General features: G+C 41.1%; 3 protein-coding genes across 5 annotated transcripts; 1 reads left to right on the plus strand and 2 right to left on the minus strand.

Annotated features, from left to right (window-relative positions):
* Window positions 1-4,025: 4,025 nt before the first annotated feature.
* On the minus strand, window positions 4,026-9,127 carry copz1 (COPI coat complex subunit zeta 1). Of its 3 annotated transcripts, XM_071544860.1 has the most exons (9): window positions 9,009-9,118; window positions 8,414-8,482; window positions 6,656-6,737; window positions 6,474-6,565; window positions 5,852-5,907; window positions 5,672-5,749; window positions 5,492-5,543; window positions 5,332-5,370; window positions 4,026-4,656 (listed from the first exon to the last, which is right to left on the minus strand). In XM_071544860.1, the coding sequence occupies exons 1-9, from the start codon at window positions 9,024-9,026 to the stop codon at window positions 4,609-4,611; spliced, it is 534 nt and encodes a 177-aa protein (XP_071400961.1). In that variant the 5' UTR covers window positions 9,027-9,118; the 3' UTR covers window positions 4,026-4,608. The 3 variants fall into 3 exon arrangements, with proteins under 3 accessions (XP_071400961.1, XP_071400962.1, XP_071400963.1); XM_071544861.1 differs by lacking the exon at window positions 5,332-5,370 and having other exon boundaries at window positions 5,504-5,543; window positions 9,009-9,127; XM_071544862.1 differs by lacking the exon at window positions 8,414-8,482 and having other exon boundaries at window positions 9,009-9,026.
* A 5,412-nt stretch (window positions 9,128-14,539) lies between these two features.
* On the plus strand, window positions 14,540-19,069 carry nfe2 (nuclear factor, erythroid 2). Its single transcript, XM_071544859.1, has 4 exons — window positions 14,540-14,746; window positions 16,460-16,538; window positions 16,659-16,796; window positions 17,667-19,069. The coding sequence occupies exons 2-4, from the start codon at window positions 16,491-16,493 to the stop codon at window positions 18,963-18,965; spliced, it is 1,485 nt and encodes a 494-aa protein (XP_071400960.1). The 5' UTR covers window positions 14,540-14,746; window positions 16,460-16,490; the 3' UTR covers window positions 18,966-19,069.
* A 121-nt stretch (window positions 19,070-19,190) lies between these two features.
* On the minus strand, window positions 19,191-22,577 carry hnrnpa1b (heterogeneous nuclear ribonucleoprotein A1b; the record flags this gene model as incomplete). The annotated part of the gene is made up of 10 exons (XM_071544867.1): window positions 19,191-19,435; window positions 20,692-20,762; window positions 20,861-21,004; window positions 21,086-21,241; window positions 21,343-21,417; window positions 21,518-21,604; window positions 21,680-21,772; window positions 21,871-22,081; window positions 22,178-22,324; window positions 22,461-22,577. Coding segments are annotated over 9 exons (1,089 nt in total), but the record flags the coding sequence as incomplete, so codon positions are not given.
* Between the last annotated feature and the right edge of the window lie 236 nt (window positions 22,578-22,813).

Here is a 22,813-nt window from a genome sequence, read left to right on the forward strand (position 1 = left end):
CAGTGGGCAGTGGCAGGCGCCGTGCTACAGGCTGCCCTCGGGATTACAGTCTGACCGTTGAGGAAGTTCTGGGGGGGTTGTGGGGGTTAGCGGAGCCCAAGCCCTGACCAGATGTGCTCCAGTTGTGCAGCTCCAGAGGAGGACAACTGGTTGGTAAACTTGCCGCTGCGGCACATCAGGTTCTGGGCTGGAGGAGTTTGTTCTGCTGCTAAATCACAGCGAAAGACACGGCATGGCCCCGCTCCGTCTAAGCTTGATCACCACACTCTCTAAATTGAGAGGAGGACGTTCGCATACAGAGTGCATCACTATCACTCGGCTAAAGCATGCTCTCAGTGAAGAGTAATGGACTGCATTGGTCCAAGAGAACTGTGGGGAAAACAGCAGAGGAAAAACACATCAGGTAGAATATTTCCTCCATTAACAATGCCCTTGGTGATGCACTTTCATTATCCTATCAAAGTTGAACATTTTCATGTAATAAATCTTACAGGCATCATAAAATAACTGGTTCTGCAAAGGCAATGCTATTCCAATGCAAAGAAAAAAGCTTTCCCTCAACAAAGCCCTACAATTTTCTCACCAAATTGTAATGACACCCAATAAACCAGCCACATTTGTGGTGACATTTTTATCTTACATCAACAAAAAAAATTAAACATTAGCATCAGAATTTACAGTCATCTTATGTCATTACTATGAATACTTTTTTTTTTTCTTCAGAAACATAAATAGCATGTTGAGTTATGGCAGAGGCAGGCAAAAGTGCAATGGTGGAGGTGTTGTTTTTGGCTGGCTTTTCCTGGAGCGGCCATGATTCTCTATTCTATGGGAATCCATAAACAGGCCCAGTGAGGGCAACCACGGTCATAAAGCACGTCAGGCTGCCAAGATGCTGTTGAGGCAAAGGGACCAGCCCCAGGCCCATACCTCCTCCACTCTGCCTGCACGCACACACACACACACTTTGAGCAGCCTTTATCGACCCATTTCAAAAATCCAATGTTTATAATGATTCCATGCATTTGACATTGGTTTAGTTTATTTTGAAAACCGAGTTAATGCAGCTTAACAATATGCCAGCCTTTCAAGCACACAAAGAAAAGGCTGGTTTCACAGACACTGACTGATCTTAAGGCTAAAATGTTCCTTTCCATGGAGGTCTCTTTTCCATAAACCATCTTTGTCTAGGTCTAGGCTTAATCTTCATCTGTGAAAGCAGTCTTTAGAGCTAAAATAGCCTTGTTAATTTTAATACAGTGGGTCATGAAATATCATGTGGGTCTTGCCCTTTGTCCTGCTCAAACAATAATTAAGGCACTTTGTTTAATATGTTGGCTGTATTGGTTCCAACACACTGTCATTGTTTTCCCCTGTGTTGTTTCTCTTCACCAGGGCAAGCCATTGGATGGGTGCTCAGGCCCATTGACTATGACATAAAGACTCTGTAAGCTTGCAGATGATGATAATTTATTGACTCTTACTCACACACTCCACACACATACACACACAAAAGAGGGAGAGAGAGCGAGCGAGGGAGACTCTTTCACTGTATGCATCGATCAATTACAGGGCTCTAGCCCACACGTCTCTGACAATTTTACTGCATGTTATGTACAGCATGTCAAGCCATGGCGTTTCAGACTGTTATACTCATTCCTGTATAATTAATATAAATTACCTCTTTGGTTTTTTACGATGGTGCAACTGTAATTAGCGGATGAAAGCAAGTCATTGAGCGCCCGATGGTGCTGCTGGGCTATCTAGATGAAAAGTGAGGGTCTGGACAGGCACCTTGGGTGGGATCCATTTTAACCCTATCTCTTCCCCGCCGTGCCCTCACTGGGATCTCATCTAATCACATTTACTGCTGTCTACTTCTGCTAACCTCGTCCTCTTTAACCTTCATGTTACCCCTCCTCACTGAAACCACACACTGAGACAGAAAGCTGTTCTCATTATACCAGCAAACTGGCACGATAACAGTAAACTGGTGTGATAATGGAGTCCATTTATAATGATTACCTTTCTCTACTCCCTGCTCTTTCTATAGTAAAACGCTTAGCAAGTAGCGCCAACATAGCCTCCATTCATGCTATCTCTGCAGCCATAAAGAGCCACAGATTCACAGGCTGAATCAAACTGGAGCAAAGCCAAGACAATAGGTCCATAGGTCAGAGCCAATAACAGTTTCATTGACTACACTCCTCTCTATTACGTGAAAACATCAACCCACATGCATGCACACAAGCACACACACATACTGTTGTCCTGTCTCATATCCACTGCATTCTGCGTATAGTAAACTGTGATTGATGTGTAACAGACATGCATCGAGCACATTGTATTGGTGATTAAAGCGTTTCTGTGTCTGAATGTTTGTTTTAGCTTTTACCTATGCTTTATTTTCCAGTATTGCTAACCATTTTAGCCCAGAAAAATGCACCAGTATCCCCAGAAACCCACCCTACATGCTACCTTACATGCTACCATATGCACTTTTTTCAATTCTCAATGGAGCTATAAGCCTGTATGACACCATTAAGGTCCTGTGGCCCAGAATAACATATTAAAACATAAAAATTCAGTAGTGTTCTCCTTTTAAAAGACAGAAATATTGGGAGGTATACTTGCAAAAAAGCTTCATGACATTTCCTGGACACTTACTTCCAAAGTGCCTTAGAATACTATGACTGCATACATTTTTTTTCCAAACACAGATGGATCCAGCGAGAATCAAACCTCAAACTTTGTTAGTGCTGTGTTCTACCCCACATAATTGTGATTGAGATAATTACCTCACATCAAACATAAATATTTTCAGAAAGAGGAATAATCAAAAAGATTTAACAATTGCCAATGGAAGAGGTATGGAATTTCCCATACTGCAAATAAAAGGGTGCAATGGTTAAATCTACCTTCTTCGTTCTGACATTATTACCAGTAACATGTGTGATCTACTTCCACTGACTGCTCCAGGCCATAGACAGCTCAACATGCAGAGCATTCCCTTTATCTGCCTCTCTCTTTGATATCTGAGCCAAATCATTAGACAGAGACAACAGAGAGATATGGAAAAAAAAATGGGTTAAAGTCACGATGTACCCCAAACACTGAAACGGCCACAGACATGTCTGCTGACCCTGGCCAGCAGACATGCCACAGCATGCAAAGTAGTTCCAGGGATAAGGCGTCTGAGGGTGAGAAGGACAAGGAGGGGAGAAGGCTACAGAGGAGTCATGGGCTTAGACGAGGCCTGCTGCCACAATATGGTTCACATTAGGCATGGTGGATCTGTCTGTTGCGCAACACAACGCAAATCTCAGCTTGCAACAAATGCCTTCAAGAGGTCAGCATGAGAACATATGAGGGTACCAAGGTGGAGGAATGCAGATAGATCACCTCTTCTCCTGCGATATGCATCAGGTACCTACATGATGTAGTGCCTATTCTCACATCCATTTCTCTCTGGAGGGTATCCTTCATTTACATACAAATGAGTGTATGTATGTGTGTGTATGTGTGTGTGTAAATGGGGGTGCATGCATGAAAGCACACAATTCATGATGCACATGTTGGCTCTACAGAGTAGAAATGAATCAAGTATACTCAGCTTCACATCATCGGCATACAGTACATTATAGGCGCCTATGCAATGGTGCATGGTAAACTCTCTTATGTTTTCTATCAGTGTACCTCAGCCTTGTGCTTCATTGAAGACACCAGGAGATGGAGCCCTTGCTCTAGCTGAGAGTCTCTGGCTACCACTGAGATCTTGAAGAACAAAGAGCGCATGGTACAGCATGGTTCTGGAATAAGGAGACACTTGCTCTTACAACCTGACTAAATCTGTTGATATAAGCTACAATAGCAAATCATGTTAACAGCATGAATGACAACGTAGTATAAAGTCAATGACCATTCCTCTGTATGTGACCATTCATGAAAAAGATGGTGAAAGAATCAATGTGTTAAGAATAAAATACACAGCAGGTAGTTTTTGTGATATCACAGCTGTTCGAGTATCAATGTCAAGAAACATTTATTCAAAGTATCTGATGATGGATGATCACTGGATAAAACAAATACATGCCTCCACAACCAGTGGTATACGTACAGTACGCCTTATTGTACATGTTTTATCACAATATTCGTATAAATGAAATATGGTATAACAGAATCAGTGCCTCAATACTTGAGTTTGTACAGTAGTCTGGAGGCGATGACAGTGTGCTGTCAAATGGGATAAACTTCTTGTTCTAAGAAAAACATGGAATGTTATCACAGGATATGATGAGGGTCATCAGAATGTTTTACATGGAAAGATACACTTCACCAATAAACACTGAGGTTCTGTAAAGAGAAGACATAGACAGGCTAGACCCAGGAGCTGGAATGTATACCATATCCTATCTTATCCCCAAGCCTGCATAGAAAGGGAAAAATAACTGAAACATAAGAATTCCTTGGAGAGTGACTGGATGAGCCACTGTGATCCTCACAGCCTGGACTGGAGGAGAGGAGTGGAAATCAGAGGAAAAGGAGTATATGGAACAGTGCCATGAAGACTGAACAGTGGCTCATTGGTAGGCTGGTGCCGGAGTGACCCTATCGTAGAAGTGACCACTTGATCTGTTCTTTGGCAGACTGAAGTACCTGTGGAGGAAAACTATTTTTGAGCAACAACTCCAACAACAAAACACTACATTATTAAATGTATTGCCCGGTACAGTATGGTTTCACTATTTGAGAGAAACCCTGTAGGAGAAAAAAAAAAAAAAAATCGCTGATACTTTAAAGGAGGTTGAAAGGAACAATATTGATACATTTTATATATTTTTTTAAAAATTGACCAAAGAAGGGTAAATGAGTGATGTACATGAAGAGAAATATGCAAGATTTAATTAATCATCTTAATTCATTGAATGAAAGGCGAACCATAACCATAAAGCATGGGGAAGGGGGACAGCCATTAATCATGGCCAGAGGAGGGATGGCGGTAGCCTGTCTCAGGCCTCTTAAATGAGAACATTAATCAGGAGGAGCACACACACAGGCAGAGTCATCTAGGAACTAAAAGACAGAACCACCGCTGGCTACCTACCACCTTACCACCAAATAATTAGTAATCATGTACACATGCATAGGAGATAAGGCAATGTGTGACAATCTAGAGGCGAGTGACAAAGTAGGAGTGGAGGAGAATGATGCTATAACAATGCCCTTGTATTCACAAGTTCTATGCTAATGAGTTTCAACAGTCAATAAACTAATGGAGCATTTACACTTTATAGCAGAGAGAAGAGCAAGGCCGGAATGTTTTTTTCTTACCTGGGTGACTGTCTGCTCTGTCAAAGGCACATCATCTCCCTACAGGAAGAAACATGGTATGTTTAGAGCTAGGACTAGCAAGATTAGACTGTGTTTAATGTTTCAGAGGAGAGGAGAGGAAAGGAGGGGAAGGGGAAGGGAGAGGAGAGGAGAGGCTTACTCTGAGAGCCACACGGTGCACAACTTGTTGCGGGTCACTCTCAAGGATCACCCTGTAGGAGGCAGCAAAGAGACAGGCTTGTAACTGGTATACTGAGAGGAAAAATGCACTAATATACAATATAGTCATTTTAGCCAGAGAAAACTTATCAACAGTTTTGAGCAATCAATTCTCACTTACCCTCCATCTACAATTTCATCCACAGCAAGGAAGAGGCCCTCCATATTCTCCAACAAAGCCCTCCTCTCAACATTCTTCCTGCAAAGTGAGAAAAAATACTTAAGCTTAACTATCTAGTCTTAGACTACAAGATGACTAATTTAGAGTGTAAATAAATACTGCCAAAACTGTACAACTCACCTCAACATTTGACTGAGCGAATCAAATAGGCAATTTAGAACGGCCATCAACATAAGCTGGTGAAAATAAAAAATAAAAAAAACACATTAGAAATTATTCATGTCTAATGAGGCTACATTGTTTTACCTTTTGGACAAAGTCAATCAAGAAATAACATGGGTACAATCACTTTTTGATGATGTTCACAGTATTTTCTGTGAAACCTAAGATTTATGTTATTCCTTCCAATTACTGGTGCACCTATACCAATGTTAGTGTCTGCCAGTGCAAGGCTCTAAACTACTTTTACTTTCCATCTGTGAGGGACACAGATACCAAGAACAGCGTACCAATATAATGCAATTTGATGATGCATGAAATTATGTTCATCCATTAATTACATTACAAAATTAGATGTCAGAATGCCAAACAGAAACGCTTGCCAAATCTGTCGTTCCTAAATAGAAAGACAGTTTAGTATGCATTAATAAATAATAAAAATCTGTGTCCTAAAGCCACATAACGTTATTACATTGAGTAGTTTGTACATTTTTTCCCCATGACTTTCTTGATTGGCTTATAGTTGAGAGGTACTACTCATAGTTAATACTGGTGCACTACTATATTCTACAATTAAACCTACCTCATTTTCATGTGAACTTCCAATCACATAAAAGAAGAGGTCTATGTTGCTCTTGTAGACAACTGTGAGGCCCTCCAGTAATGCTATCTCACCTAGGAGCACACAAAAACAACCATGCACATTAGCCCTGTATTGAGGGGTAAAAAGTTATTGTTTTTAATAGTAATCATGCTCTCTCTTACTATCTGTCCGGTGTGTTTTGTTGAATATGTTCTTCTCAAATGCCTTCTGTTCCTTCACTGTGGGGTATGTATCATCATAATACTGTAAATAAATTAAAAATGAAGAAGGAGGCAGTTAACACACAAGTATGGCAGTGTTTTCCATATTTTTTATTTTGCAGATGGGGATGGGACTAATTTTACTGTTGAGACCTAGATTTGCTGTTGGGCAAATCCCAGGATCAATTCCAGTAAGTGCTGCCGTTTACGACAGACTTTTATTGAGATACTTATATGGACAATTGTGCTGTAACTGTCATTGCAATTGTTATTTTTGTTTTGGATAGGCTGGCAATATGGCCAGATTTTCACCAGATTTAAATTTTTCTGGCTGTAGGGGCAATTTTCCAGATGTGTGGGGCCAATCAAGCAAATAAAAGCAAAATAAACACTGATGATGGTGCAGATAGTCCAAACATGAATCTGAAGTCAACCAATGCAAAACCATGGGGGAAATCTTACCCAAATACCGCGCAAGAAGCAAGAAGTGGCTGGGCAAAAACAGGTTCTGATACAATGCCTTCCTTCTTGATTCACAAGGAGGAAGGTATTGTATGACACAAGTCAACTTTGTATGTCTCACAAACTCCACCACTCCAAGTCCACCATATGCCCCGCCGAGTAAGTACTGGTCTCCCTGTCCATGTGGCACATGCCAGCGCTGCCTCTAGCACACACTGACCAAATTTTGAGATCAGTGATCAAATAAACCCAATAAATATTGTTGTACGAACAGTATCACATTACAGATATCTGTTTTGTATATACTCAAGGAGCAAGGCATCACATCTGACCCCCTTTTTGACCAGACACTTCTTGCAGCACAGTATGTGGTCAAGATTTCTTTCAAGGTTTTACGTGGGTCACGCTCACACTAAAGATGCAACTAAAGCAAATGAAATACAGTGACAATCTGTGGCTATTCGAGTTAGGATGCAGCTTTACATTAAAAGGTGCAATGTGTGGCATTTTAACATCAATATATCATTACTGCATTAATTATGAGACATTTTTTCAATTACCGTAAACAAGCCAGACAATCGCTGAGAAGATCGGCAGCCTCTATACTATTACTACTGCATTTTGCATTGGGTGCCACCGGATAGGATTTCACACTATATCTCCTGAATTGCTTTACGACACAAAAGCAGATTGAGCCACTGGAGGTCAAGAGTATGCAGGTTTTCATTCCCACCAAACACTACAGCAGCTGATTTCACTAATTTACACACCTTCAACCAAAGAGGAGGAACTAAAACATCGGTGGGTAGTGTTTGGCTGGAATGAAAACCTGCAGACTTTCTCACAATGCAGAACAAATTAAAGGCCTATGTAAAAAAGTTACTTCTAACATGTTTATCTTCAGTAAAGTAAAAGAGAAAACCTTTGGCCAAAGATGTAAAGATTCTCTTTGCGATAGGAAGCATATGGGTTTTGAGTTGTCTTAATTTTGAGAAACACTAGCACTGCCAAAACCACTGGCATGAGATACAGGCTACCAATCATCTCAACCATAGTCTCATTTGTTAACAGTAACTACACCAATGTATCACAATTACTTTGACTATATTGATGTTTAAAACTGCTACACATAGCACATTCAACCCTACATGAAAATTACCATCCTGCAGGTCTAGTAACAAGAAGTTCAGCTAGGAAATGCTTTATCAAAATGAACCAAGTCTAAGTTATATCACTGTTCACTTGCCATAATCATACCTTGGCATAAAGCCTGTCTCCATCGTTGTCCAGAATGAGAACTGCTTTGACAGTGTACAAGGATGGTTCCTGTTAGAGAAACAGACAAATAGAGTAATCTTCATTCACACGTCTCGTTACATTACTTTACAAGCCAGTAAAGTTACATAGGTAAATGTGTGACGTTGGCGTATCACACATCTCTTTCAATGCAGCAAGCCTGTTAGCTAACCAAAGTTAGCTGGCCAAGACAAGTAGTTCCTGTCTGTGCCAGACTCAAAAGGTAAACAGACTAATGTCGGATGACTGAAACACAAATAGTCGTCAATATGATTCGAATAAAGTTGAAAGTGACAGCTGCTACAGGAAGCCAAAAGAATGAAAACATGAAACTTCCACATCACCCACAAACACACAGTAAGGTAACGTTAGCTAGCTAGTTAGCCAACACAGCTCTTCTAGCTCCAGAGTCAACTCGATAACGTTAGCAGATTTCGCTAGGTTTTGTAAAGCAATGGCCATCAGATATTTCTGTGAAATGTTTAGATTGATGTCTTAAACAACGCACATACTATGTTAACGTTAGATCAATATACGTGACAGCTATTAACATTACCAGTATGGGAGAATCCATCTTCTTTCTGGTTAGCAAGCTAGCTAGCAGGCTACTAGTTTGCGTACGTAGTGCGTAAATGAATGCGGCTCTCTCCCATTGGCTGATGCGTTGTGGCTGTGTACAGTAGCAAAGCAGTCCAGAGTTCATACTGCAGAGACACACAGACAGGAAATGCATTTTATCTATGGTGAAAGCGGAAAATATATGGCCAACCATAGAGTGAGTTTAAATCTACCAACATTTTGTCACTCCGATATTATTTACACAAATCTGCTATACAAAACTCATTGTATGGTCTGTAGGGAGTTACAGTGTTTTTTTGGTAGTGACTCATTAGTGAGTTTTAGTGATCGTGTATAGTACTTCAACTTACTACAACTATCCTAACCCCTTTCAGATAATATTTCTGTAATATCCCCATAGGAACTATCATGTGGGTATATCTGTAGGGATATTAAAACTTAATTATAGAAGTGCTGTAGTTCTTTTTCGTTGGAGTTAAAAATGTATCAGCCAACTCAAACAGTTGAGTCCTACTTGAGGCTGTTGCTGTTTTCTGTTGCCCTGGCCTGTAACGTAAAATCTCGTATGCCATTTTAGCTTGCTTGGACTCATCAACATCTTTTTAAGGATCCTCCTACAGTTAACCAACTCCAATTATCTTAGTTCCCACTTCTGGGAAGCATTTGGAAACCCAGGCTGATGGGGATTTCCCCTCTATCTCACTCCATAAATGACATCACTGTTGGGCCTTACTGTAAGATATTTTGGATTTCAGTCTCTTAAATAACACTGGAAAATGTATCCTTTCAAAGGGCTATTGCGATTAGTTCATGATTGCCCTGCAAAAAAATACAAGCCTACAATAACAGTTAACTACTTTAACTTACATTTGCAACAATACTGTGGGCAACCAAGAAATTTTGCAATGCTGCTCTATGTTTACACAATTCAACCACTAAGATTTCAAAATTACCCTGGAGGACGGAGAGGAAACAGTATGCTGCCTTGAACTGTACAGAAAGGTTAAAATATTCGTACATGTCGTATATGCCACCTCATCTTACAAGTTGATGTGTCAGTTTCTTTATTTTCACATACACAATGCATTGAAATATACAATATGTACACTCTATCACAGTGGTGATGACTGGCAGACTTGGCAATGGTGATGAATGTCAGAGATGTTACAATAGTACTCTAAAAACTATATTATGACTTTGTGTTTTTTACTGGATGGTGCATGGCACTGACAGTGCTGGGTTAACATTTTGATTCTCAATGGAGCCACACCAAAGATTTCTTTTAAGTAATTAGCTATAGGAAAATGCATACACTCACATTGTGGTGACTTTGGATAAAATCTTCCACCAAACGTCAACATATTGCCCCTTAAATGCAAACATTTTAACTGCTGACGGAAAAAGTACAGGAACACAGTTTTTTGCTTTTTAATGGGGAGAATAAACCATGGACGAAGCATAAAATAACCCCCTTTACATTCAGGAGTTCTTTAACTGAACAAGACATAATGTGAGGGAATATCAGAGACGATTGCTTCATTTCTCTTTGACATCCTCTCTGTTCAAGTTCACTAAAAGATTTAAATTATACCTGTCTATAGCTCACAGAGAGTAGAGTAGAAAGTATTTGAGCCATAGTACAACAGTAGATGGTCAGGACAAAGTAACAGTGTGATAGAATGGGCTGCTCCCCACTTCTCAGCTTATGCCAGAAACCACAGCAGTTAGCAGTTCCCTTCATAAGAAACTAGCGCTGCTTTTATCAGCGTTCAGCAGAGCTTCCGCCACCCAACATCCTCCTTTCCCTGCCTTCCCTCTCTGCCTCTGTATAACCCGCCAACCTTGGCATCCATGACTGTACACACATGCACCCAAATACATTCATGTACCTATGTTTGCATACACACACACACACACACACACACACAGAGTTACTTAAATGGAAATTCTTCTGCACCGCTGATACAATGTAGACAGTTTTTATGTAGAAATACAGCAATGAAAGGGGTGAGACAAAATTATCAGAAAATAATTAAGAAATGCAATACAATACTACCGTTATTGCGAAATTTTATCTCAATCTGAAAATCTTAAGATAAGTGAGGTCTTATTGAGACATTCAGAACAATGATGCTGCAGGTTCAGGTTCCTCATTTGCTCTTTCGCAGGTATCATTTTTGACCGTCATGACCGACATTTCAAAAACAGCAATGGAAATGTTTTCTCCGAATCCCATTTCTGTCTACTGCTGCAGTTGTTCTGAGGAAAATCATGTGCAAACGAAGATGATGATTTTGTGTCATACTCAGTGAAAAGATATAGATGAGATAGAGATAGATGATAAATACATGAATATTGTCCACATTAGGGTTAGACCAATATGTTGGATTGCCGATATACTGGGCCGATACCGGCATTTAATTAAAAATATTAAAAATAGGATATTTGCCAGTCAGTCTCATCACCCTCCAATACAGTGGACTATGATGCAGTTTGTATGATTACATATTTATTTTATAATTGATCAATAACACACTGGTCTATGGGCAGCCTTCAACATTAATCGATTCTAATGCAAGCTTTTGATCAGATTCCACACAAGTATGCATAAGTATGTTAATATTATTAGTAATAGTAACAGTAGTAGTAATAGTAGTAGTAGTAGCAGCAGTAGTAGTGTTATCATCCTGAGTTTCATTAGAGAGTTTTAGAGTCCCTTGGTCTAAATATTTTTGTAAATTTTTGGTACAGATATGGCAAAATATTGGCTATCAGCAGCATCAATTCAAAAATATTGGTATCACAAAACCATATCAGTTGAATCCTGATCTACATATCACAACTATGAACTATACACTATGATCATATTCCCTTTATTCATAGTGGGGTTTTTTTTTTATATATTTGAGTGAAATGTTCAGTAAGAAAAAAGTAAAATGTCCTTTTCTACAATTTCTCACATTTTAAGAGGTAATTATAATCAATGTGATGCTGGATGAAAGTAAAGAAAACACTGTCATCTGCCCTCTCTGTAATGTCTTTTTTTTTCCTCTTTTCCCAGCAGTTGACTCCAAAAATATTCCCTTCCTGATACCACAACCAAAGGAATACACTCATTTTGTTTAGTGGTGAGGTAGTTTTTCCACTCATGTCTGATACAGCATGCTTTCTGGTTGTTAAAACAAGACCATAGATGCCACATTCCTCCATCTTTAATGAATAAATGCCATGGCAACAACAAGAAACATGGTAGAGGTGGGGAACAAAAAAGGACAAACATAATTAATCGTTGATTTCAGATTGCTCTCAACACACTCTAAGTCAAAAGTCATTAATATAATTTAAGAATAAGTTAAATCAATGGGGGAGGGAGGTTGTCTGCTGAGTCTTCAAGGTCCCAGACAACATGTACTGTCTGTTTATGAAGCAGAGGGTGTAACTGTATCACAGAGGTGCACAATGAGAGTGGGCTGAAAGCCCTTGGAGGCTTAGGAAAGCTGGAAAGCAGAGATGTCAAAGACTAATTGAAGCAAACAAACATAAACAGAGAACGTGGGCGTTGACCTGGGAACTGTGTCCAGATCCAAAACCACTGTGGTCGGAGTAATAACAGGGTGCTCTTTGGCATGCTTTGGCAGTGGTTGAGTAGGGGGCTGGGTGCTAGGAACTTGGGTTGGGAAGTCCCTTCTCTGATTCCTGGTAGACATTCACCTTTCTTGACTCTGTCAGCCACCTACTTTTTCCATCTTAGAACAATGACAGAAAAAACATCATAATCTATGCCTTAGTGGGATCTGACACTATAATGGGCCAGACAAAAGTTTCCATGTTCTCATGTTCATTGAATATATCTAACTGAATTTATTACCTGCATTGTTGTTCATTACCAGCCCTAAAATGCATTGTCTTTTCACAATAAAAAAATATATGTCAACATTTTATATTCCAGGTATTCCTCACAAAGCCTTTTCATGAATCACACCAAATTTAGTTTTAACCTAAGACTTTTTACTTGGAATAGTAAAAAAGCAAAAGTTCATTCATATTGCTACTAATTTCCAGAAAAGGTCTCAAAATTACCTCTATTTTTTTTTATGTAACATACTGCACATACATACTGTAGTATATCACACAGACCCACTGACACATTGGTATTTAAATATGTCCACGGGAAGCATTTGAATTTGAGCATATTGCATTTGAATACACTGATTCCTATGGGAAATGCTTGCAATGCTGGTACTCTAAAGTTGTGCTATGTGTACATGAATGTGGTCATGGCTTTTTTTCAACAATGAAATGGGTCAGAGAATCCTTCTACAATTCTGTAAAAGTATATTTGCATCTGTTTATTTTATTAATTACTGTACAGGATTTAATACAGAAAATATACACAAGGTAGTAACACCTTGTAGCAGACTTGTATTTAGATCCACCCAGTGATTGCTGTTAACATGAACTAATGCCTTTAGAAACAAAATATGTAATGTACATGATGTAGACAATGTATAGAGTGTGTGTGTGGGGGGGTGGGGGTGGGGTGGGGGGGTGGGGGGGTGTCTTTCAGAGAGCATGAAACAGCTTGAATATTTTATGTATTGGGTTAGTTCCAACATCATCATTGTCACTATGCAATTCATGACTAACAAAACACACAGCCACTGTTATCTAACACAATAAATGATATTGAAAAGATACAATGCATTACACTATAATAATGTAGTAATAAATATAAGTAACCGTGTGAAAGCTGTTACACAATAGGCCGGTTCTACATAACACATTGCCTTTGTGAGTTCTCACTGTTCACAGCGCTTCAGATCAGGGCAATGAGGGGATTTTTTTTTGGTGAAGGATTTTAATGGTCACTTGCTATGTAAGACACGCTCCCCTCCATTCTCCCCCTGCTCCTCTCTCTCCCTTGGCGGTTGCTCTGCCAGATAGAGGAACAATGTGGTCTTTCTTACCTGTTGGAGGTGTACATTCCATCCCTACTAAACTAAGTCTCAATCCAGCCTCCAACCCACCCCTGCTTGAACAGGGCCCTCACTGCAACGCCAGCTCTAACTCCAGGTGCTCCACATCACACTCCTCATACCTTTCATTTGGGAGGATTTGTAAGGACACTGTTCTTGTACGGTTTGGCCAGGGGGAGAGACATCCATCGGCTACTCACTCTTAGTTATTTTAATCTGGGTGATTTATTTGCATTGCCATTACATAATTAGAAACACAATTGGTTACAGTGTCTTTTTCAATTTCTAAACATCCATGTATTTGAATGTAGACTGACAGAGTGACTGCTGTTGTATATGCCAGACTGTTGGTTTGTGGTTTGTCATGTGGGGAAAAGGGAAATTTTGGGGTTAGGGTGCAAGTGTGCTATTAAGGATACAAGAGTGCAAAAAAGAGTAGTGTGGGTGCTTTACAGGAAGATTGCGTTTGTCTGCGCAGAGCCATCCCATTTATGCCGGTGGCTGTATTTGTAGCTGAACAGAGAGAGACAGACAGAGTGAATGAGAGATAGAGTGAGAGGCAATGCTTACGTTTTACTTCTTATGCTCTGTTAAAAAGTAAGCAACGCCACAACATATCTCAAAGAGAAGAGAAACTCTTTTTATTCTGCTTCTTCTTATCTACCACCAGGATTATGTTTCACATCTGAAGTTTTTTTTTTCCTCATCACCTGTTGAAGACGCAGAGAATGTCGCTCAGGTATGTTCTTTCACATCTCCCCTCCACTTTTCTCTTTCTATTGCAAGACCATGTTGAGAGGTTACAACTTCAAGATTTGCATGATGTCTTTATTGTATTAAATAGGATCTTTAAAAAGCGGCTACTTAGTAAACCTAACCCTTCAGAGAATATGACATTACACAGATTAATCAAAAACATCATGTTGAAAAGTGAAACCATTGACAACAATGTAACAATGTAATACTATGCTGTTGCTGAACCTTTCATTCATTTGAGTCATATAGAATACAATTTAGCTAATAACACAGTGTTCCTTTAAATTTCAACTAATATTTAGATGCAGTTTTACCCTGCTGACTCAGTTGGACTAATCTTTTTTCAAACCATTCACTTTCCTGTACTGTCAGAACCAGAGCATTAAATACTGACATAACTGGAGGAGTGGTGGCGGTCAACTATGCCCCCTTACAGTAGAGGAAACAGTCTTAGGAAACTCACCACCAACACAACAGTGGTTGTTGCAGGATATGATAGTTATAACCCCATGTATGTGAGCGTTTAAACAGCACAAAATTGGAAGTGCAATGAAAACCTTAAAATGAAAGAAAAAAGTAACATTCTTGTTCCAGATGACACCTAATAAAGATACATAACCTAACAAAAATATGTAAGTCTTACAATGAAATACGCTTACATTTTTAAATTAATTTGTTTTTAGTCTAAGAGTTTCATAAATGCAGAACAAAGCTTAAACCCAAGGCTTTAATCTGTGACATCTTAAAGTGACATAGCCTGCTGGAGCTACTCCATTGCCAGCAAATAGGAGCCTGACTTTGATGACTCTTTTGTTAGACCATTCACATTGAAATAATTGTTATTTCAGAATTATCCTTAGCTATCCCCAGATATTGACAGTGGACACTGTCATAGCATCTGCAAAGTAGTTTTATAGTCAGTGGAGTAACCTGAGGCTGTCTATTGATGACATCGCCTTTTGTTTTATTTTTGGCAGAACTACTTGTTCAAAAATCTTGATTGAACTATCCTGTGATTAGAGTGACATACAAATTATTAAACTGACTTTTCCGCTGTAAGGGCTTGAACTATAAGAAGTTATATAGCCCAGTGTAAATCGAGATTCTTGCCCAAGCAAGAGTTCAGTTTCAAGTGACTCACAGACATCTGAGAGCAAGGTATATGGAAGACTGTTATCATGCTGATAAACAGTCTGAAGACACTGAACCTACAACCAATCATGCCTATTGTCAGAGCTAAGCCAAAAAAGCCTATAGATTGATGAAGACATGTTTGCCATACACCAACATTTCCAAGGCTGTGATCAGGCCCCAGTCTCCGTTTTCTAGAGCTTGCTGTTTTCCCGCAGATTGTCTTATCAGCGGCTGGCATAGCTGCGCCCTAGCACAGCTGATGGGAGGAGTCAACCCAACGGAACTGAACACTTCATGTGTTTCAAAAGCTCAGACACAGCATTCAACTGTCATATATACACTGTCATATATTTAGCACCAGTGGGTTTACAGATATGTATGTATTGTATATGCATGCTTAGAGACATGATTTAATTTATGGTTCCCTGAAATGTGCATTAGTGTGTGTGAATGTGCTATCAAGTTATGTTTCTTCTTTGCTGACAATATGTGAAAGTGGAGAGGCTTCATCACACTCTCTGTCTGAATGGGTGATAATAACGTGCTTTTCTGTTTCCTCCAGGAGGATTCTTTGCAACAACAGCCTGTCCTGAATGTGTTCAACAGCCAACTATGTTCTCCCATTGAGGAGAACCTGTGAGGTGGGTCTGTCTGAGAGGTGGGAATAGAGAAACCATGAGGCATAATGAAACCTAATATAAATTTCCAAGTGTGCTACATAGTTGTATCAATAGTGAGCCCATTTTCTCCTCTACTACAAGGTATTAGCCACCCCAGGAAGGCTGTGTGGGGGAGTGTCCATGCCCACTAATTTTCCTGGAGCCCGGTCTCATGGAACTCCTCAGGACACAGACATGGATTTGGCTTGGCAGGAGCTGATGGCAATCACAGAGCTGCAGGTAAGAGCCTGACTGTTTAGTAGTGACATATGGAAAGCAAGAATCATCCAAAGTACTGTTGAAATCAAACTAGTTCTTAATTCCAGGAAGTTACCATATCATGCATACAGAATGCATCACAACACATGTAGCCTTATCCTTAAACTAGACATGCCAACCATATTCCCACACTGCCGTGTAGTATTATCATGGAAGTGCATATCTTATTGCCTTAACCTCTGCAAATTGATACTTGTCTAAAATGTGTATTTTACTGGGTGTCCAAACTCACTAATGCCTATTGTAACAGTCATAATTTACTGTAGTTTATCAGTTCTTTTAATCAGAGACAAAGGTATTTTATTCTTCATGTAATTTTAAGCACAAAATATGAACAGGAAAAAATGCTGTTCATAAAAGAGATACAATTCATAAACTCAAGAAATTAATTCCAGATCAGTGACAGCAAAATAGATACACATTTAACACTTTTCATCTGATGCTGAGTGTTTAAAAACGAATACACACTCAGGTGAGGTGGGCAACAATGACCCGATTGAGTGATGGCAGGATGAAGAGACTGGGAGAGGGGGCAAGTGCTGTATGTTGCTAGCAGCCCCCTGCACAGCACAATGGCCATCTGTTTCCATGTGAAACCTGATCACATCTATGAAAGCCCTGCATAAGCTATGGGTGGCATGCTGAAGTGGGGGTGAACTGTGTTCTATGGCAAACCAGATGACTTGTGAATAAAACCCTGTCCAAGTAATTAACTCAGAAGTCTTGTGTATTTCATGATTGCCTTGAATTACTTTCTTGCCATGACTGTGACATGTCTAGTGATCTGGCTGTCAATTACAACTTACTGAGCCTTTTTCATTTTCTTTACAGGAGTTTGAAGTCCCTGGTGAAGGCCCCTATGAAACAACACCATACCATCCCATGGACCCCATGGTCCCTATGGGAGGGTATGGAATGGCTCAGTCCCATTCCGAGCCCCTGCATGCTGCTTGTGAGCTCAACCCTGCTGCTGCTACTTATGAGGGATCTTACTCCGAGGTGCTGCCAGCCTGCCATCGTCTAGGCGGCAATGCAGAGGCAATGTATGGGCACTCTGGATCTCAGCTCAACCCGAGAATGCTCCCCACCTCCTCTCCGACACAGCCCTCACTTATGGCTCTTAGGGAGCAGATGAGCATGTCAGGTACCAGTGAAGGGCACAGGAAGACCAACACCTGCCTCTCTCAGGGTCTAAGTCGACACATGCTGTGGACTACACATGGACAAAGTTTGCACCCTCGCTCGGCCGATGATCTGGAGTCAGACTCTGGTCTGTCTCTGGGTTCTAGTCCACCTCTGGCTTCCCCAGATAATGCTGCCAGTGGTGCACCAAGTTATCAGAACACAGACGTAGGCATGCCTTACAGTGATGGTGAGACGGACAGCATGACTGAGCAAGCCAGGAGAGCACACATCCACTACTCAATGGACTATCAGAGCCAATCTCACCCATACCTGTACCCAGGAGCACACTCCTCTTACTTCTCATCCCAACCCACTTTATCACATACACAACACAATGCTCTGACTCCTGTGTCAATGAAACAGCAGCAGGGGCAAGCCAGTGCCCTGAATGACCTACACATGAGTGACTCTGGAGTGTCCAGCAGAGGGAGCTCTCAGCAAAGCATGTATGCAAAGCCACAAGGGAACACCTCTGCCCCAGCTCCACTGAGCAGAGATCAGCGGCGGGCCATGGCTTTGAAGATCCCCTTCCCCATGGATAAGATTATCAACCTGCCAGTGGACGACTTCAATGAGCTCCTGACGCAGTACACTCTGACAGAATCTCAGCTGGCTCTGGTCAGGGACATAAGGCGGAGGGGGAAGAATAAGGTGGCAGCTCAGAACTGCAGGAAAAGGAAGCTGGAGAACATAATCCACCTAGAAGGGGAACTGGGCCAGCTGCAGGCCCAAAGAGAGCACCTGGCACAGGAACGGCTTGAGTTCCAGCGCAGCCTGTCTTTCATTAAATGCCGTCTTACAGACCTCTATGCAGAAGTGTTTTCTCACTTGCGGGATGAAGACGGACAACCATACTCAATAGATGAATACTCCTTACAACAGACCCCTGACGGCAAAATCTACCTGGTACCTCGTACAGCTATGCAGGGAAGAGAGCAATGCTAAAGCATCAGGGGACTACACTGCCTTATTTATACCAATACAGAAAAAGGCACAATGCCTGGTTGTGCCAATTGTAGTTCTTAGTACTTCAACTGGCTGAAGTTATACAGTTCATTTTGCACAAGTGGCTGTGACTTATCAACTTGACCAGCACAAACACCTGCAATTCATCTCTCAATGGACACTTGCATGTTTACAACTATACATGTATGAAAGTGAAACCAGAAGTTTTGTAAAAATATTTTATTATAAAAGTAAAAAAATATATAACACTGCACAGCAGTCTTCAGATTAAAAAAAAAAAATTCTGCATCAGCGTAACTGTCCAGGCAACCTATGACAAGAGAAACAGGTCACATTAAAGAGACTCCAAACATGAGGAAATGTGCAAGGTTCTGATCATCTGTACCTTAAAATGCTTGAGCCATTGTGACTGAAATGAAGTCCATTATGGAGACCATGTGTTGAGTTTCCTAGAAAGTAGAAACACAAATAAGCATGGCATAAAGTGGATGTGAAAAGGCGTTACTGTGTGTTCTATTACCGTTTACAGCATGCATTATAGATAATGTAAGACCACTATGCACAAGTAGAGGCCCATTTTACCAGTCAACATTGGTGTAATTTGTAATAAATCTTGTTTGCACAAAATGTTATGTCATTACTGGGCTACACAACTCACTACCAGCTACAGAACATAAATGCAAAACAGACTATCAGTAGTTGAGAAGTCTGGTCTTACCTACAGACAGCTTTAAAGCCCTTTGGTAGCTGCTGCCTGCTAGCCTCAGCCTTCTGTTCTCACTCTCCCCTGCTTCACTGCTCCTGGCGATGGTTTTGCTACTTCTCTCCCTCAGCTGGCTTCCATGGCTAGCCTCAAAAGACTTTGCATGTAAGCTAGCATCCTCCGGATGATCTTTCCAAAAACAACTCTGGGTAGAGTCTGTCCCAAGTGATGGGCTCTTTATGATGACCGCATTTGTGCACCGCTTCTCAGTCCTCAATCAGCATTATCAAATATTGTAATGCATTATTGACTTATCACTAAGGATCAAGTGCTTCCATCTTCCCACTCAATCTCCGTTGACTACCACACGGGTTTACCACATTCATTCGTGTCACAAACTCCTCTCACACAGATACATGATCAGAAATGGCCCTCATCCCCACTATGTGTGACATCTAATGCCTTTGAGTGAACCCTCCCTCACCCAAACCCCTAAAAGAGGCTAACAAGACTGAACAGTTTTATAAAAAACTGAAAGGTGGTTTATTTCAACTTGATTGGTTGCAGTTACACAAATAAAACCAGACTCAAAGAAAAAATCTACATAAAACCTCATTGGAATGCTTGCTTTCCAGAAACATAATATAAAATAATTCTGGGTGACAACACAAAACTTTTAAATGAAGACCCTCCATGATTCTCTATTGTACATCTCTTCTTGTAGCAGCTGTAACCTGCCACAACTGTTTGGCTGAGCAGATCTAGGAGGTAAACCTGCAGCTGCCCTGTCACTTCGCTTGCTCTCCTCTCCTTGCTCTCCTCTCCTAAGTAATCAGTCCTGTTGAACAATATGGAACAACATTGTTAAACTGTGTACTGACTTTGTATGACCTGAGATCCAGAGTGAATTTTGTAATACTTGGGATCTACAAGTTAGAATAAATCCCTACAACTACAAACTCTGGTTTCATGATGAATATCTAACAGTTCAGGCATGCTCACCGCTTCAACTTCTCAGAATCGTCGTCCAGAGCCACCGCCGTATCCACTGGTTGAGCCACCTCCATAGCCACCTGGAGGACAACAACAACAAGGGGGAACAGTCAAGACTACACAGAAAGACTATGCAGAAATAACAATCATGGTGCCATCTCCCTCCTATGCCACCTACCACCATATGGGCCGCTGTTCCTGCCGCCACCACCTCCGCCAAAGTTGTTTCCTTTCATCGGGCCATAGTTGGAAGCCTGGTTGTTGTAGTTGCCAAAATCATTGTAGTTGTTGCCGCCACCGCCGCTGCCTCCACCAAAGTTGCCTGAAGATAAAACATCTGCATAACCATATAGACCAAATATGGAACAAAAAAATATTTTTGAAGTTGAACTCAAATACTCACCACCCCCGAAGTTTCCATTGCCGTTGTTGTAGTTATCGTAACCGTTTCCTCCATAGCTTCCACCACCACTCTGGTTGCCATAGCCCTGTCCGCCTCCATAGCCACGATTGCCGCCGCCGCCACCTCCATAACCACCAGGACCACCGCCATAGCCACCTACAGCATAAACACATCCTCAGTACATTCTGCAGCTGTAAAGGGAAATGCTTTAGTCTTTCAAAAAAAAAAAAAATCAAATCAATGAACAAACTACTTACCATCGCCTCCCCCATAGCCATTATTGTAACCGTCTCCGCCACCATATCCTCCTCCACCGCCACCACCTCTGCCACCTGAAAAGACAATCAGCATCATGCAAGACATGCAAGGCAAATCAGCATTCAACAACCAGATATTAACATAATTGACCAAGTGGTTCTAAAAACCACATACCGCGGCCACCGAAGTATCCATCACGGCCAAAATCATTACCTCCGTAACCCCCACCTCTGCCGTAATTACCAGCGCCACCTCCACGACCTGAAGGAGACACGACGGTAAGCAAAGACACATGACATTTGCACGCTTCAACGATGTGTTCAGCGTTTCATTTACCTCTCATTCCTATGCCCGAGTTCTGCATTTCCTGTCTTGAGAGGGCCTTCCTTACTTCACAGTTGTGACCGTTGACAGTGTGGTATTTCTGGACTATGGACAAAAGAATGGATTGAGTAGTTGTTAGTTGACAGTTTTCAGTTCAATTGACACATCAGCATCAAAGCTCAGTGACCGTTCAGCCTACTTACTGACAATCCTGTCCACTGAATCATGATCATCGAAGGTCACAAAAGCAAAGCCCCTCTTCTTTCCGCTGCTACGGTCAGTCATAATATCAATGACCTCGATTTTGCCAAACTGTTCAAAGTAGTCTCGTAGGTGTGACTCCTCGGTGTCTTCCTTGATGCCTCCAACAAAGATCTTTTTCACCGTTACATGGGCACCCGGTCGATTTGAGTCCTGTGATCAAAGACATTTTGATTTACAACTAGGCATGCCCTCCCTTTACATGCAAGACAGATACATCTTGTTTACATTACAAGCAATCTAACATACCTCTCTGGAAACTGCTCTCTTGGGCTCTACCAGTCTTCCGTCAACTTTGTGGGGGCGGGCATCCATGGCAGCATCAACTTCTTGCACTGAGGAGTAGGTGACAAAACCAAAGCCCCTGGATCTTTTGTTGGATGGATCCCTCATGACCTGTAGGAAAAAGCTCAAATTAGGCCCCATTTCCCAAACATACATTTTTTTTAACAAAACGACAATGGTTTGGATGCACCTGGTTCAATACAAATAACAAAAAAAATCTAATACTGAATTAAGAAAAACAACTCACCACACAATCTGTAAGGGTCCCCCATTGTTCAAAATGAGCTCGCAAGCTTTCATCCGTGGTCTCAAAGCTCAGTCCTCCAATGAACAGCTTGCGGAGCTGCTCCGGTTCACGTGGGGCCTAAACAATGGACAAAGGATGGTCGGGTAAGGATGTATATTCGTCATTTATTCATATTCAATTGTATTATCCGTGCATTCAAAACGAAACGTATCTATAGGCATGCATTGGCTAATCCCTGCGAATCAAAGACCACGACAGGACAGGGTGGAAAAAGCGACATCGCCGCCATTACCGGATCGGTCAAATGCCGTTACCGTAAACTTATGGTGAAAATCATACACCCAACGTCACTA

This window comes from Centroberyx affinis, unplaced genomic scaffold (assembly GCF_046629955.1).
Source record: "Centroberyx affinis isolate AG114_WGS23_722 - 3 ecotype Tasmania unplaced genomic scaffold, CSIRO-AGI_Caff_v1 ptg004707l_1, whole genome shotgun sequence".
NCBI lineage: Eukaryota > Metazoa > Chordata > Actinopteri > Beryciformes > Berycidae > Centroberyx > Centroberyx affinis.

Excerpts from the sequence above, each read along its gene's own strand:
- copz1 (XM_071544860.1), bottom strand. Across the intron at positions 6,738-8,413 it reads GAGACAGGCTTTATGCCAAG|TATTATGATGATACATACCC; the intron begins GTATGATTATGG and ends ATTTATTTACAG. Across the intron at positions 6,566-6,655 it reads CAAAACACACCGGACAGATA|GTGAGATAGCATTACTGGAG; the intron begins GTAAGAGAGAGC and ends GTGTGCTCCTAG.
- nfe2 (XM_071544859.1), top strand. The coding sequence starts at position 16,491 with ATGTGTTCAACAGCCAACTATGTTCTCCCATTGAGGAGAACCTGTGAG. Across the intron at positions 16,539-16,658 it reads CATTGAGGAGAACCTGTGAG|GTATTAGCCACCCCAGGAAG; the intron begins GTGGGTCTGTCT and ends CTCTACTACAAG. Across the intron at positions 16,797-17,666 it reads TGGCAATCACAGAGCTGCAG|GAGTTTGAAGTCCCTGGTGA; the intron begins GTAAGAGCCTGA and ends TTTTCTTTACAG.